At 45.5% G+C, this 15,156-nt stretch overlaps 1 protein-coding gene and 1 long non-coding RNA gene across 16 annotated transcripts in view; one reads left to right on the forward strand and one right to left on the reverse strand.

Annotated features, from left to right (window-relative positions):
• The window catches only part of ATP2B3 (ATPase plasma membrane Ca2+ transporting 3), a 131,201-nt gene that overhangs the window by 98,292 nt on the left and 17,753 nt on the right, over nt 1–15,156 (forward strand). For all 15 annotated transcript variants that reach the window (XM_072626758.1, XM_072626757.1, XM_072626763.1 and 12 more), the window contains 5 exons: nt 1,637–1,828; nt 5,409–5,622; nt 9,124–9,335; nt 12,376–12,483; nt 14,613–14,795. In XM_072626758.1, coding sequence (XP_072482859.1) covers nt 1,637–1,828; nt 5,409–5,622; nt 9,124–9,335; nt 12,376–12,483; nt 14,613–14,795 — 909 coding nt within the window. The remainder of the gene's footprint in view (nt 1–1,636; nt 1,829–5,408; nt 5,623–9,123; nt 9,336–12,375; nt 12,484–14,612; nt 14,796–15,156) is intronic.
• LOC140515925 (uncharacterized) lies at nt 5,159–8,120 on the reverse strand. Its single transcript, XR_011971186.1, has 2 exons — nt 7,757–8,120; nt 5,159–6,096 (listed from the first exon to the last, which is right to left on the reverse strand). It is a non-coding gene; the product is annotated as an uncharacterized lncRNA (long non-coding RNA).

Below are 15,156 nucleotides of genomic sequence, written 5' to 3' on the forward strand. Positions count from 1 at the left end.
GGAGTGGTTTACCATTTCCTTCTCCAGTTCGTTTGACAGATGAGGAAACTGAGGCCAACTGGGTGAAGTGACTTGCTAGGAAGTATCTTGAGGCTGGATTTGAACTCAGGAAGATGAATCTTCCTGATTTCCAGCCCAGTGTTCTATCCACTGCAGCGCCAGCTAGCTGCCCAGAAATAAACATCCTGTTTTTATTAATTTTTGGTCATGGAATATAGTTCCAATAAAATGTAAGGTCCTCAAGGGCAAGGACCATCTCATAGCAAAAGGGCTTACGAATTAGCTGTCGTGTCTTAGCAAAGACATGGATGAACAGAGAACATTTAGTCAAGCACAATGGGGAAAAGGCCTCCACATGACACCCTTTAAAGGTCATCTGAGGAACTAGGAATGTTTAGCCTAGTGAAGAAAAGGTTCATGAGAGTTATCTTCAAGCGTGTGAAGGGCGGTCACATGGAAAAGGGCCTGGACTTGTTGTGTTTGGCCCCAGAAGGCAGAACCAGGAGCCATGGAAGGAAATTAAAAAGAGATCAGTTTGGGATTGATTGTCCAGAGAGACTTCCTGGCCATTTCAAGTGGGCCCAGAGCGAAGTGAGCTGCCTCGGGAGGTTTTCTTCTCACTGGAACTTTTCAAGCATTTGTCAGCTAGGTCCTCGAGGAAGAGAAGGTGGCCAAATGGCCAGAATCCAGTGGTGTGTGAATGGAGCAGTGCAATGGAAAAAAAAATGCAGGGTGCTAGCGAAAGGCCTGAAAGGTAGGGGGGAGCCAGAGACTAGAGAATCCTGGAAGTGGACTTGTACCCTTTATTCAGTGAGCAGCAAAGGGCTTAGAGCAGGGCAACAACCAATCGGAGTTATGCCTTAGAAAAATGCCTTTGGCTTCGTACCAAGGGTGGGTCAGCTCAGAGACACTGAAAGCAGGGAGGCCAGGTAGGAAGTGCAGAAGCCAAGGGGGGTCATTTTTTTACACTTTGCGAAGATACCTCTCCTAATGATAATGGGATATTTAAAATAGGACTAGCCTTCCAAGCACTTTGTTTTATGGCCAGGTTTGCAGTGCTACAGCACCTAGCATAAAGACCTGGGAAGAAACTTAGAGGTTATCTAGCCCAATCCTCTATTTTACAGAGGAGATATCTGTGTATTTGGGACTTCATTATTCAATGTTTCAGGATGGAAAGGCCACTGGAGTCTTGGAGTCAGGAAGACCTGAGTTTGAATCTTGCCTTGGACACTTACTACCTGTGTGACTTTGGACAAGTCACTTCATCGCTCCTGCCTCAGTTTCCCCATCTGTAAAATTGCCATTAGCATCCCCTACCTCCCAGAGTTATTGTGAGGATCAAATGAGTTAATATATGTAAAGTGCCTTGCAAACCTCACAATGCTACATAATCTCTAGCTGTTATTGACATTACAGAAAGGAAGTCAATACCCTATGTAAAATGTTGTGTCTGTGGGCTCCATGCCAATAGCAGGTACTCAATACATGAATGAATGAATGAGTAAAGGAGTCAAATAAAAGTGTGGATTTTATGCCAGCAATGACTTTGCTTTGATCAGAAAGGAAGGAAGTAGGAGGTAAAAGTGGTCTATCGAGAAAGTCTTTCCCATGGGTCTTCTATGTGATTCTCCAGGGGATCGCAGGAACAGATGTAGCCAAGGAAGCTTCGGACATCATCCTAACCGATGACAACTTCTCCAGCATCGTCAAAGCAGTGATGTGGGGCCGAAATGTTTATGACAGCATCTCTAAGTTCCTGCAGTTCCAGCTGACAGTCAATGTGGTTGCTGTGATAGTGGCTTTCACAGGTGCCTGTATCACACAGGTAAGTGCCATCTTGCTGTCAGGTCATACTCAGTGGACTGGCGCCAGGGTCCCTTCCACAAGGGTCAATAAGGTAGAAACAAAACTGGTCTCCTTGTCTCAGAGCCTTCCTGCATAGAAAGCAAGCTCTAGCAGTTTTAAACCAAAGTAGAGAGAGGGGATCCATCCTGGACCATTTAAAAGGAAGGAGTGTGTGTGTGTGTGTGTGTGTGTGTGTGTGTGTTCGTCCTTCGTTGCCAAAGAAGACCATGCCCTCAGAGAAATGATGACATGACTTGCACTTGACTTTGTTTTGAGTGAAGGAGGGCTGTGCAGGTCACCAGCCTCACTTCTCCTCCAGAGCCAGCTGAATCCAGTGACCAGATATTCATCAGGATGATTGGAGATGACCCAGGATGAGGCAATTGGGGTTAAGTGACTTGCCCAAGGTCACACAGCTAGTGAGTGTCAAGTGTCTGAGGTGAGATTTGAACTTAGGTCCTCCTGACTCTTACACTGATGCTCTCTCCACTGCACCACCTAGCTGCCCTTAAAGGAGGGAGTATCCAAGGAATGAGAACAGTACTGGGAAGGCCAGGCTTACCTCTCCCAATGTGTTTCCAATACCAAGAGGTTCTTGGGACAGGGAGATCAGTGCTCCATCCTCATGGGTAGACTTGTCTTTCAGGTCTGTATTACATCATAATGAGTAAAAAACTAGGTCTGCCAAGCATTTTGCCAGCATTATCTCTGATCCAATTTGAGACATGCATGTTAAAACAATCCTGAGGTACTACCTTATAACTATTAGATCGGCTAATAGGACAGAAAGGGTGAATAACAAATGTTGGAGGGGATGTGGGGAAAATGAGACATTACTGCACTATTGTTGGAGTTTTGAAGTGATTCAAACCATTTTGTAGAGCAATTTGGAACTGTGCCCCAAGGGCTATAAACCCTGTATACCCTTTGACCTGGCAATGCCACTACTAGGTCAGTATCCAAAAAGAGATAAAAGACAAAAAGGAAAAAGACCTATATGTGCAAAAATATTTATAGCAGCTCTTCTGTGGTGGCAAAGAATTGGAAACTGAGGGGATGCCCATCAAATGGGCAATGGCTGAACAAATTGTGGTATGTGATTATGATGGAATACTATTGCACTATAAGAAATGATGAGCAGGATGCTCTCAGAAAAACCTGGAAGGACTTACATGGGGTGATGCAAAGTGAAATTTACTGTGTACAAAGTAACAGCAATATTGTCAGACAATCCACTGCGAATGACTTAGCTATCTTCAATAATACAGTGATCCTAGAGAATTCTGAAGGATTTATGATGAAAAATGCTATCCATCCTCAGACAAAAAATTGATGGTGTCAAATCAGATTGAAGCACAGTTTTTTACTTCATTTTTCTTGAGGTTTTTGGGGGGGGTTATGTTTTCTTTCACAACATAACTAATATGGAAATATGTTTTGCATGACTGTACATGTATAACCTGTATCAAATTGCATGCCTTCTCAATAAGGAGGGTGGGGAGGGAGGAAGGGAGAGAATTTGGAGCTCAAAGTTTTAAAAATTAATGTTAAAAATTATTTTTACGTATAACTGGGGAAAGATAAAATACTAAATAATTTTTCTTTAAAAAAACACTTTCATCATACCATCATCATTAATAATAGCACCTGTGTTTTTGACTGGGGGTGGTAATGACAGAATGAATTAATTTTTCATCGGTACAGCAGCAGTTCTTACACACACACACACACACACACACACACACACACACACACACACACACACACACACACACACACCAATCGTAAGTGGTGCCAATACCCTTTTCTTTTGACACTGAAATCATTTCCCAATCTCTGATGCTACTCCCCTTTCTCTAACAAACCCTCCCTTGTATCAAAATAAAATAACAATAACTGAATATAAAACATAACAATAACCAAGCCAAAGTGTTCCTCAAAGCCACCAAGTCTGAATCACTCCTCTTCTCCAGTGGTGACCTCCTTCGTCACCTTTGCCAAGGTTTGAAGGTTTGAACTCATTCTTACTTAGACTTTTGAAATCCTTGTGAAAAACACTTGTCTCCCTCTTCCCTCGGACTATGGCCATCAGGCAAACAAAGGGAGGAAGCTCTTTGGTAGAACTGCAGTCACTAGGGGAGGTGGGGCTTGACCCAGATCTTTAAATACAAATTAGAAGAATTTGAGGAGGAAGAAAGGAGAAGGGGGTATGGTGAGCTGGAGATCAGAGGAGGGCTAGGGTTAAGGCTGGAGAGGTTAGCCAAGGTCAGACTGTGAGGAACCTCAAGCCACCATGATCATCATTCATAGATGGTCATTGAGCACCTGTTATATACCGGACACTGATTATGGAATAAGCACCTGAATTGCCTTTCAGAGCTCTGGACTTTACCCAAAAGGCAATGGGCCTTGAGCATGGGGAGAAGGCATGCAAAACAAGACTCAACCAGGATTGGAAGCCATGTGGGACAGAGGAAGGGGCACTGAACCTGGAAGCTGAGGACTGGGCTTCTCAACCCAGATCAGTAGGAAAGGCTCTGGTGCTGACCTCTGAGATCTCTTCCATCAATTCTAGACTATAGTCATATGATCAAGGTGGGTCACAGGGTCCTAGGTCTGAAGCTGGAAGGGACCTCAGAAGCTGTCGAGTTCAAGCCCCTCATTTTGCAAAGGAGGAAGCTCCAGAAGAGGCTCCGACCTTTATTCTTGAAGTGTATCCAATGACATTAGGAGGGTGATGTCTTAACTCGTGAGTGAATTGAAGTGAGGCAGGGCTGTGCAAAGTCATCAGCTTCACTCTCCTCCAGAGTCCAGTGGCAAGACTCAGGTCAAAATGACTGATGATGACCCAGAATTCAGTAGGAGACCTTGGCCTTTGTAAGCTAAGATCTTTCCCGGGTCTGTTTGTCTGAGGCAACACACATTCAGTGATTTAAGGCTAGGTAAGAATGGAGGCAAAAGATGGCCTAGTTTGTCTACCCAAAAGAATCAGTCTTGGGAGAGGAAGACCCTCAGAGTTTGTGGGCAGAACAGAAACAATTGCTGTTGAAGGAGGAAGGGAAAGACAGAAAGTAGGGACACCAGTGAGGAGGCGTCTGAGAAGCCCAAGAAAGTAGAGGTCTGGCCCAGGGTACACACACACAGTCACACATACACACACACACATACACACACACACACACACACACACACACACACACACACACACACACACACACACACACACACACACACACACCCTCTCTAAAGGCTTAGCTAAGCACCGTGCCAAACCTCAAAGCAGTAACACAAGCAGTGGGGAATATCACGATCACCCTTGGTCAAAAGACCTGTCACATGTTTTCATTTGAACAAAATGCCAATAAAAATGAGCCCAAACTGGGTGGTTTTTTTTCTTTTTACAAAGATCAAAACTCCCACCTGCTCAGTAGGGAAGTGTTTCTGTAAGGTAATTGTCGGCACTGCTTCTGATTCATGTCTCTGAAAAGCCTAGATCCTAGGTCCAAGGTGCCTTGATCCTCAGGAGCTAACTTCTTGCTGCCCATCCTCTCTGCCCACAGGACTCCCCTCTCAAAGCAGTCCAGATGCTGTGGGTGAATCTCATCATGGACACATTCGCTTCACTGGCACTGGCAACAGAACCACCCACTGAGTCTCTCCTCCTGCGAAAGCCATATGGTCGAGACAAGCCCCTCATCTCTCGTACGATGATGAAGAATATTCTAGGTCATGCCATCTATCAACTCACGGTCATCTTTACCCTGCTGTTTGCGGGTAGGCTGCCTCTGTTTGCCCAACACCCTTCTTGCTGCCAACCAGGCTTGCACTTACATGTTAGCCTTGATACGTGCATTCAGCTCAACCTTCTCAACTCCCAGGGGCTGCCCACATATGGAAGGCGGGTGATCAGCCTAGCTCAGCAGGGATGAAGTCCAAATGGGTTTCAGGTTTGCATGGAGACCCAAATAGAAAAGGTCACATCCTAAACAAGTTTGAGTCAGGGAAGGAGCTGCTTTGCAGAGTTATGGCTAGGAGAGCATGGGTTGGTCTGTCCAGAGCTAAAAGTGACCTCAAGGATCAGCTAATCAAATCCCTTCATTTTCAAGTCCAGCAAACTGGATCCCATCCAGGTAAAATGATTTGCCCAAGGTCAAGTAGCCAAATCAGATTTTGAACTCAGGTCCTCTTATACTCCCAATCCAACTTTTTGTCCACTCCACCAGGCTGCCATCCTTGATCAAATAAAAGCTAGAGGTGGTCAGATAAAATAAAATGAACAATTTGGGTTATGTAAAATTGCTTTTGTACTAACAAAATCAATGCAGCTAGAAAGAAAACGGGAGGGGGGAACTTTGTTGCATATTGTTCTTATAAAGGTCTGATATGAGAGAGAAAAGCCAGAGCCTGGTATGTTGGGTAGAGAGCCTCTGAAACATCCTGGCCATGTGACCTTGGAGAAGTCACTTAACTTCTTAGTACTTGAAGCAATTCTCTGAGACTCTGTGTTGCAGAGAAAGTGCATACATGGGTGATGGAATTTTCCTCATCTGGGAAGAGACATGCGACCCCTCACTAGAGGGAATCAGGAAAGGCCACACCTAGGCAGCTAGGTGGCACAATGGATAGAACTTAAGACTTGGAGTGGAAAAGACCTGAGTTCAAATCCTGCCTCAGATGCTTAGTAACTGTGTGACCCTGGGCAAGTCACTTAACCTCTGCTTGCCTCAGTTTCCCCAACTGTAAAATGGGAATAATAAGAGCACCTCCCTCACAGGTCAATCCATGTAAAGGGTCAATCTATGCAAATCTCAAATATTAGCTAGTATTCTTCTCCTTGAAGAGGTCAGCAATCTTGGCCCAGGAGTTGACAAGCTATTGTCCTGAGGCATATAACCTGACCACGAAGAGGAAAGAAATGAAGGGGAAGGAGGGGGGGAGGGATAGGGATTTAAGAGGAGGAAAAGGAGAAGGAGGAGGGTCAGGAGCATATGACTCTACCCCTGATCCATGCTGACACATGTGGTTAGCTCATCTGCTTCCTCCTCCTCTCTCTCATTCCCCTTCTCACTGAAAGAATCAAAACTGCCAGTCCCTGCCCTCGTCCTTGGTTAGGTGCTGTTTTGATTCATCTAACCCAGTTCAGTTCATTGATTAAGCTCTTCCTCTGTGCCAGGCCCTGGAGCGTGCCTAGCATAGGGTTACTAGGGTGGGGGGGATTGCCAGGGATATCGAGGCGAAGGGGAGACAGGTCCTGACCTCAAGGAACTTATATTCTATGTGAGGGAAGCAATAGATAAACGGAAGGAAATAAATACCAAGTCATTTTGTGGGGAACATGAGCAGAGTGCCAACAGCTGCAGGGATTAGGAGAGGTCCCGTGTAGGAGGTGTAGTTTAAGCTGAAGAGGAAGCCCGGGAGAGACGGAGGGAGGAGGGGAATGCATTCCAGGAATGGGGGGGGGGGGGGGGGCAGCCTAGACAAGGGCACAGAACCTGAGGGAAGACCCATCACCAGCACCACCCCCCCACCCCCACCCACAACCCTACCTCCTACCCCCCCACTCCCACACCCCCACTAGTGCTCCCACTCCCATCACCACCACCACGGAAAAGGGGTTCAATCCTAGATATTATCAGAAAGACTAAAGAGAAGGCTGGATGGGACATGCCAAAGTTGTTAGGGAACATTCAAATCACTGTTTGCTTGGAGACCAGGAAGGAGCATTAGGCAGGCCATTTTTCTCTCTCCACCTGCTGCTCCTCACTATAATGTTACCCCAAGCTCAGTACCAGTTTCCCCAGCTTTAAAGGGCTCTTTATCCATCCCAGCCTCCACTCCTTACCTCACCTATTAGACTGAGCAGTCCAAGCGAATGTGGACCTAACCCAGCAGAGTCGTCCCTCCTTACCCAAAAGGACTCCCTGGAGCTTTCCTTAATAGGCACAGGCCTATGACATTTTAGACTGAGGTGGCGTTCTTTTCTGCTGATGGCATGTTTCAGTCATTGTGTAAGCACTGCCACGGGATCATCCAGAGGTAATTTAGGGCCATCAGACTTCAGGCAGTTGTCCCTGCAAACTCCAAGGTTGTGATGGCCACTAAAGGTGCCTCTGCACACTCCATTCCAGCAATGTAGAACCTGCTAAGGAAAACAGATTCAACAGGTCAGCCAGATCAAGGGTTTAAAAAAACAGCAACAAATTGGGGGTGGGAGCCAGAGAAAACTGGCAATGACCTGAAAGAAGAAATTCACTTCGTCTCCTTTTTTAGGCCCCCATCTACGTAGTTTTTATGTTTATATTATGTTTATATCTATATAAATATTATATATTTATATGTTTTTAATTGATGCTAATTCTTGCCTGATGCTGAATTCTGAGCTGTTCAGTAAAGTAGGCTAGTTTATTAACCTTAGAATCATGGAGGGAGGTGTAAAACTTAGAATCATGGGATCAGAGGTTTACAACATACAGCTGGAAGGTCAGCAGTCCATTCCCCTTCATTTCACACAGGAGAAAACCAAGGCTCAGGGAGAGAAAGGGACTTGTCCAAGGTCATACGCCTAGGAAGAAGCAGAGCCAGGGCTCTGACTTCAGAGCCAATATTCTAAGCTATTGTATCCCAGTGCTTTAGAAGTATTGCTCAGAAGTGATCATTGTATTACTTTGAAAGTAGTAAAAATGACTTCTTTCAAGTCAGACTTTTCATTCATCCTAATAGTCTTCACTCCTTTCATCCTGTCCCCAACAGCTTAGAGCAGTAAGATAATATTATTGACCTTGAGTAAGTCATTTCCCTTTTCTGAGCCTCAGTTTTCTCATCTCTAAAATAGGAATAATAATCATTGAACTATTTAATTTATTGAGTTTTTGTAAAGGAAGTGCTAACAGAAAGGTGAGTTGTTATTGATAATCACTACAAGTGTAGATGGGAATGAATCAAAATACTGAGTCCTCATTTGTTGGTAGAATCAGGACTGGAAATTGATTTGGGCCTCAGGAGTTTCTCAATCAAAATCTTCCTTGGACTTCCATGTCACTAAACCCTGTGAAGTTGGAAGACCCTCCATCTTTAGGCCCAAAGAAGGACTTATGGCTGGTCTGGGAAACTTCATGGTGGGAGCTAGTAAGGGAAAGTGATACTGAACAAAGTGTGCATGCCCTTTTCCCTCTCTTCCCTCTCTGCCTAATGCTGCCTCTACCCCTGCTTGAATCTTCTGGGATCTGCCCATTAACCACCTCTCCTCTCCCTCTCCTCTCTTCCTCTGCATCCTAGGTGAGGTCATATTTGACATTGACAGCGGCCGGAATGCCCCTCTGCACTCTCCACCCTCAGAGCATTACACCATCATCTTCAATACTTTTGTGCTGATGCAACTCTGTAATGAAATCAATGCCCGGAAGATCCACGGCGAGAGGAATGTTTTTGAAGGCATTTTCAGCAATCCCATCTTTTGTTCCATAGTCCTGGGCACCTTCGGCATTCAGGTAAGAGAATCCAGGCCAATCTAGCCACCTACTTATCATGTGGCCTTGGGCAAGTACTGACTCTGGGTTGCCATTTCCCCTTCTAACAAATGGAAGAGACCAGAAATTGAGGAGAATGAAGGAATACAAAATCATTTATTAAGGGGTACAAATGGAAGTAAGCAAGACAATCCCATCTTCTTAGTTAACCCTTACATCCTTCTAATGCACAGGGGAGGAAACAATTCATAAAGGGGAGCTGGGGGAGAGAAGAGAAAAGGGAGGGTTAACCTAGAAGATGGATGGGTCAAGGCAAAACTGTGGAGTATTTTTCAGTCCTCCCACCTCCCCTTGAGGGCCTATTGTCATGACCATTAGCACTTTTACCCAGGTGATGGGTACTCAGCCTCTTCATACCCAAGATCCTCATCTACTTTCACCTCAGAAGCAGATCGTGTGTCCCAATAAGGTTTAATTGCCGATAGTAGGTGGCCCAGTAGATTTTTCCTGTCCAAGGGTATTTGCTTTTGAATAATCAACCTAGCCCCAGGGGAGCTAGGTACAACTGTGATTTCCCTAATCAACAGCAGACTTTCCCCAGTGCCTATCTGATCACACTGTGTTCAACCATTCAATGAGCCTCTGAGTAAGACCAGTCCAGGGACTCAAATTTAAAGGTTTGTCCAAGTTGTCCAGATCAATGGAGAAGGCTGAGTGGTCTGTCTGGGAAGGCCAGTGGGGTGGTCCCGACTCTTGGCTTTCAGTCTGACTTGAATAAAAGGCATTAAACCTTCACTTTTCCTTACTTGGGAGAGGGGACAAGGGAGGCAAATTAGTGAGCCCAAGTCACTACAGAGTTGGGGAGGGGGAAGGGAGGAAGAGAAGGACCACAGGACTGGGCTCTGAGGAAAGGTCTGCTTAAGCAGCCTGGCAAGACCACCCCTGCCACAAGGCTTTCTCCCACTGCCAGCACTAGGTGGGGTACAGTTTCAAGTGGTTCTTTGTTGGGCAGAAGGAATTTGAACATGGCCCCAAGCTCACTGGCCAGGTATTTCCCAAACTCAGACTTTCCAAAAACATTGTGCTGCTCCAGAGGTATCCCTTACTTGGTACGTCTTTAAAATTCCCAAAATTTGGCATTTTTTTTTTTCAAAAGAAAACTTTCTTCTCTTACCTCCCCCACACAAATTTCCCAGGAAAAAAGTTCAGGCTTGAGCTCACAAGTGACTTGTAGGTACAGCCCATGCACTAGAGAGTCTGGCACCACAAAAACCAAACCAGCTTCACCAACCCCAACCTCTTAAGTCAATTTCATTGGAGTACTGGCCTCGAGTATAGAGAGAGAACACCAGAGGGTGGGAGCCAGTAAAACAGAAGAGGCCATTAGTACCTATGGTCAGCCTCATTCCCACTCAGCAAACAAACCCTAGAATACCTCAGGCTTGTTGCCAACCAGTGAGGCCCCTGCCACTTTCTCTGGGATGCCTTCTCCCAATTACCAGTTACAGGTGACCATCCATCACTTTTACATGCAGTGCATTCCTGGAACCCTGTCCTGCCAAATACACCCTTAACTTTGGGGGGTAGAAACCACTGAGTATGTGGAGACAGAAGCCAGGGATAAGACTTTGTTAGGCAGCAGAAAATGGAGAGCATATTGGTCATCTGCCTCTTGGATCTGCAGGAACTTCTCTCCTTTCTTCCAGGGGTGGGCCACAGGTGGCCCTCTAGGTCCTCAAGTGCAGCATTTGACTGAATCCAAACTTCCCAGAGCAAATCCTCTTCATAAAAGGATTGGTTCTGTAAAACTTGGACTCGGTCAAAAGACTGCACCCAAGGTCAAACTTTAACCCTTCAGAGATTTTCTGTAAATGCTGCATCCTGTAGAGTGAACTGACCACCTCCTAGCAATTTCATTGCTGGCACCTTTGCTGTCTTCCTCCAGATTGGTTTAGGGTAGAGGTTCTTTACCTGGAGTCAGTGAATTATTGCTTTTTACATTTTGATAACACTATTTCAATGTAAATGATTTGCATTGTAATAGTATCTATCTTATATTATGAATTTTTAAAAAATTATTTTGAGGAGTAAATAGGTTTTACTAGATTTCCAAAAGGGCCTATCACACACACATTAAGAACCCCTGGTTTAAGGAATTGGTTAGCCCAAAGCAAGAATGTCCCTATCCATGAGCAAGGTAGATAGCTTCCCACCACTACCACCACCACCACCACTACCACCACCACTACTAGTCTAGCCCAAGGCAGGAATGGCCCTATCCATGAGCAAGGTAGATAGCTCCCCACCACCACCACCACTACTAATCTGCCTGCCCACAGCTCCTGAAAGCCTCCACCCTTAGAGTTGCCCCTTTGGGAGAAGCATTATCTGCCCAAAGCCCATGTTAGAATGCAAAGTTCCTGACATACAAGTAAGGTTTGATTGGAATGGGACAAGGTGCTAGCAAAGGCCATAATGATGATAAGGTCCTCCATAGGGATGCTAGGCCTGTGGTGGGGAAGAGGGAGAAGGAAAGGGCAAGGCAGCGGAACATGGATGTCTCAGGATACATCAAGACTTCATTGGAGTGACTACAATACCTGGCCCTGAGTTTACTGATACCAGAGAACAGAAGAGGGGTAAATCCAGGTTCTGGGGAGTTCCCAGCTTGCTGAAGAGACAGGTCTTATCCTTCTCCTCTTCCCTGCTTACCTCATCACCCACACACCTCCAGTGGGCTGGGACATTGGGATGGGCTTCCTGAAGAAGATGGAACTTAGAATCAAATGGTAAACCATCAAATGTTGAAGCTGGAAAGGACCCTAAAAATCATGTAGTTCATGGGGTAAACTGAGGGAAAATGAAAGCTCAGGGTCCCATAGCAAGTTCATGGTACAAACCAGGGCTCTTTCCAAGACCCTGTGCTCTAGAACTGAGCCTTGGGTCAGTGGAATTCATATGGAAGTCGGGAGGAAGATAGAGGAAGGGTAAGAAGACGAGAACAGTCTGGACACCCCTGCCACCCAAACCTCTGACTTAGGGCCCTCTTTTACTCTTACAGATCGTAATCGTACAATTTGGTGGGAAGCCCTTCAGCTGTGCCCCTTTGACCGTCGAACAGTGGCTCTGGTGCCTATTCATTGGCATCGGAGAACTTGTCTGGGGACAGGTAAAAACCTGACTTCTTTGGTGTTCCTTCCCCAGTTATGCAACCTTGGCACCATCCCAGTGGTGGAGTGGAAAGAGCATTTGCCCAGCATCCCTGGGCTCTCAGTCTAACTCTGCCACTAACAAACTGTGGAACTTTAGGCAGAGGAACTGTCTGATAACCCTGCATTCTGTGGGACCTGGGCATCCCTGTTGACCTTTACTCTGGTCCATTGACTCACTTTCTTTTCCAATCATCTCCCGCCAGCTGATGGCTTTTAGGCTGTTTGTTTTACAAGTCATTGTTTTAGCCAATGGGGGAGAGGGGGATGGGCAGATCCCATTGCCCTTGGGGTCAGCAGAAGGTTTGAGGCTTCTGATATTGCTTTGGTCTTATGTCACCAGAAGAATATTACAATTACAAAAAAATGTGTTTCTATTATATTCTTATATTATATTAATGCTAGTAATAGTGTGTTACCATAGAATATTAATGTTGTATAAGAATATTTTATGTATTGAGCCTGGGCAAATCACTTAATCTTTGTTTGCCTCAGTTTCCTCATCTGTAAAATGGAGAGAATAACAGCACCTACCTCCCAGGGCTGTTGTGAGGATCAGATGAGATAATCATTGTAAAAAACACTTAGCACAGTATCTGGCACATAGTAGGACTTAACAAATGCTAGCTGTGTAATTTATCATTGACCCAAACCTACAATTTCATCGATGTAGGGAGCTGACAGGGGGAAATGTTCTCTTTTAATGCAAACTGATATCGGCTCTGTAACTTACAGTCTCAGAGCGTTCCCTAGAATACTGAGAGGTTAGCTGACTTGCCCAGGGTCACACAGAATGTGTCAGATGCAGGTCTTGAACCCAAGTCTTCCTGACTTTGAGGCCACCTTTCTGTACAATATATTGTATAATATTATATTCTGATAATCATGGATGTGCTGGTGAATATTTAACAGCCAGCTCTCAGGGAGGGGGGCAATTGTGTATGTGACACATTTTTATGTTTAATCTGCATCATTAAGATTTTCACCCTCATTTTCTTAAGTCTAGACAATCGACATAACAATCCATCCATCTTTCATTTGTAACATTTATCAATTTCCAATGTGTAAATGCTCACATTGAAAATTTGATAAGAGACTCAAACCTGTCCAGGCTGGCTCCAGCATACTCCTGAAATGGAATATGAAATAACAGATTCAGACTCAGAAGGGATCTTAGAGTGCACGTAGTCCAGCCAGTCAGCCATCCTCCTCCTGTTACAGAGTAGGAAACTCAAGCCCAGGGAGAAATGCCTAGCCCAAGTAGGTAGGAAGAAAATAAGCATTAATTAAGCACCTACTTTATGATGTTTACACAGATTATCTCATTTGATGCCCGTGGCAGCCCTGGGCGAGAGGTTCTCTTATTATCTCCACTTTACAGATGAGGAAACTGAAGCAGAGAGGAAGTGATTTGTCTAGGGTCACGCAGCTAATAAATATCTGAATTCAGATTTGAACTCAGGTCTTCCTGATTCCGAGTCCTGGACTCTATTTATGGTACCTAGCTGTCTCCGTGAGTAGCAAAATTTCAAGGAACAGGGCTGATGGTGCCAATTCAGGGAGGTCAGGTAAGGCAGAGAGGAAAGAGGGGGGAGGGCAAGTTGAATAGGTCAATCAGCAGGGATCAAGAACCCAGGCTAGGAAGTAGGAACAAAGAGTGTGGGCAGCCAGGGATCTGAGCATCGGGAACAAGATTTCAGCTTACCACTGAGCTAAATGGGCAGACTAGGCCCAGAGTGTGGGCAGTCCCTAGAGCCTGTGAGGAGAAGGAAATAAGAGGACCTGGCTGCAATGGGAAACAGGACACACACACACACACACACACACACACACACACACACACACACACACACACACACACACACACACACACACACACACACACACACACACACACACACACACACACACACACACACACACACACACACACACACACACACACACACACACACACACACACACACACACACACACACACACACACACACACACACACACACACACACACACACACACACACACACACACACACACACCAAAACTGACAACTATCTCTGCCTTCTGGGGGCCTTTTGATTCTGCTCAGGTCATTGCCACCATCCCTACCAGTCAGCTGAAGTTCCTGAAAGAGGCAGGGCATGGACCAGGAAAAGATGAGATCACTGATGAGGAAATGGCAGAAGATGAGGAAGAGATTGACCACGCTGAGAGGGAACTCCGCCGTGGCCAGATCCTCTGGTTCCGAGGCCTTAACAGGATCCAGACTCAGGTATACCACTGGGGAGAAGCGGGAGGAGGAGCGACAGTCAGTTGCTTTGGAAAAAAAGACACGTTCACCACTCAGGTCCTTCAAATCCCCTTAAAGTGTCCTTTCAAGAAAATAACATCCAGCTGTGCATGTCTTTGGCGGGGTGTGCCCAGTTGTTTACCAGATGATTTTACTTTAGTTAACATTGGTTGCTTTTCTGCCTAGAGAGACTGGAAAGAAGCAGAGGATGGGAGAGCTGGGCTTAGACCACTGAGGGATGTCTTTATCTTCCATTCTGATCAGTTTCACAAAGCAGGTTGCCATCATGGTTTGGTTTGGTTTGGTTTGGTTTGGTTTTTTAAATCTAGTTGGTGACCCAAAG

The sequence above is a fragment of the Notamacropus eugenii genome, chromosome X (assembly GCF_028372415.1).
Source record: "Notamacropus eugenii isolate mMacEug1 chromosome X, mMacEug1.pri_v2, whole genome shotgun sequence".
NCBI classification, from domain to species: Eukaryota; Metazoa; Chordata; class Mammalia; order Diprotodontia; family Macropodidae; genus Notamacropus; species Notamacropus eugenii.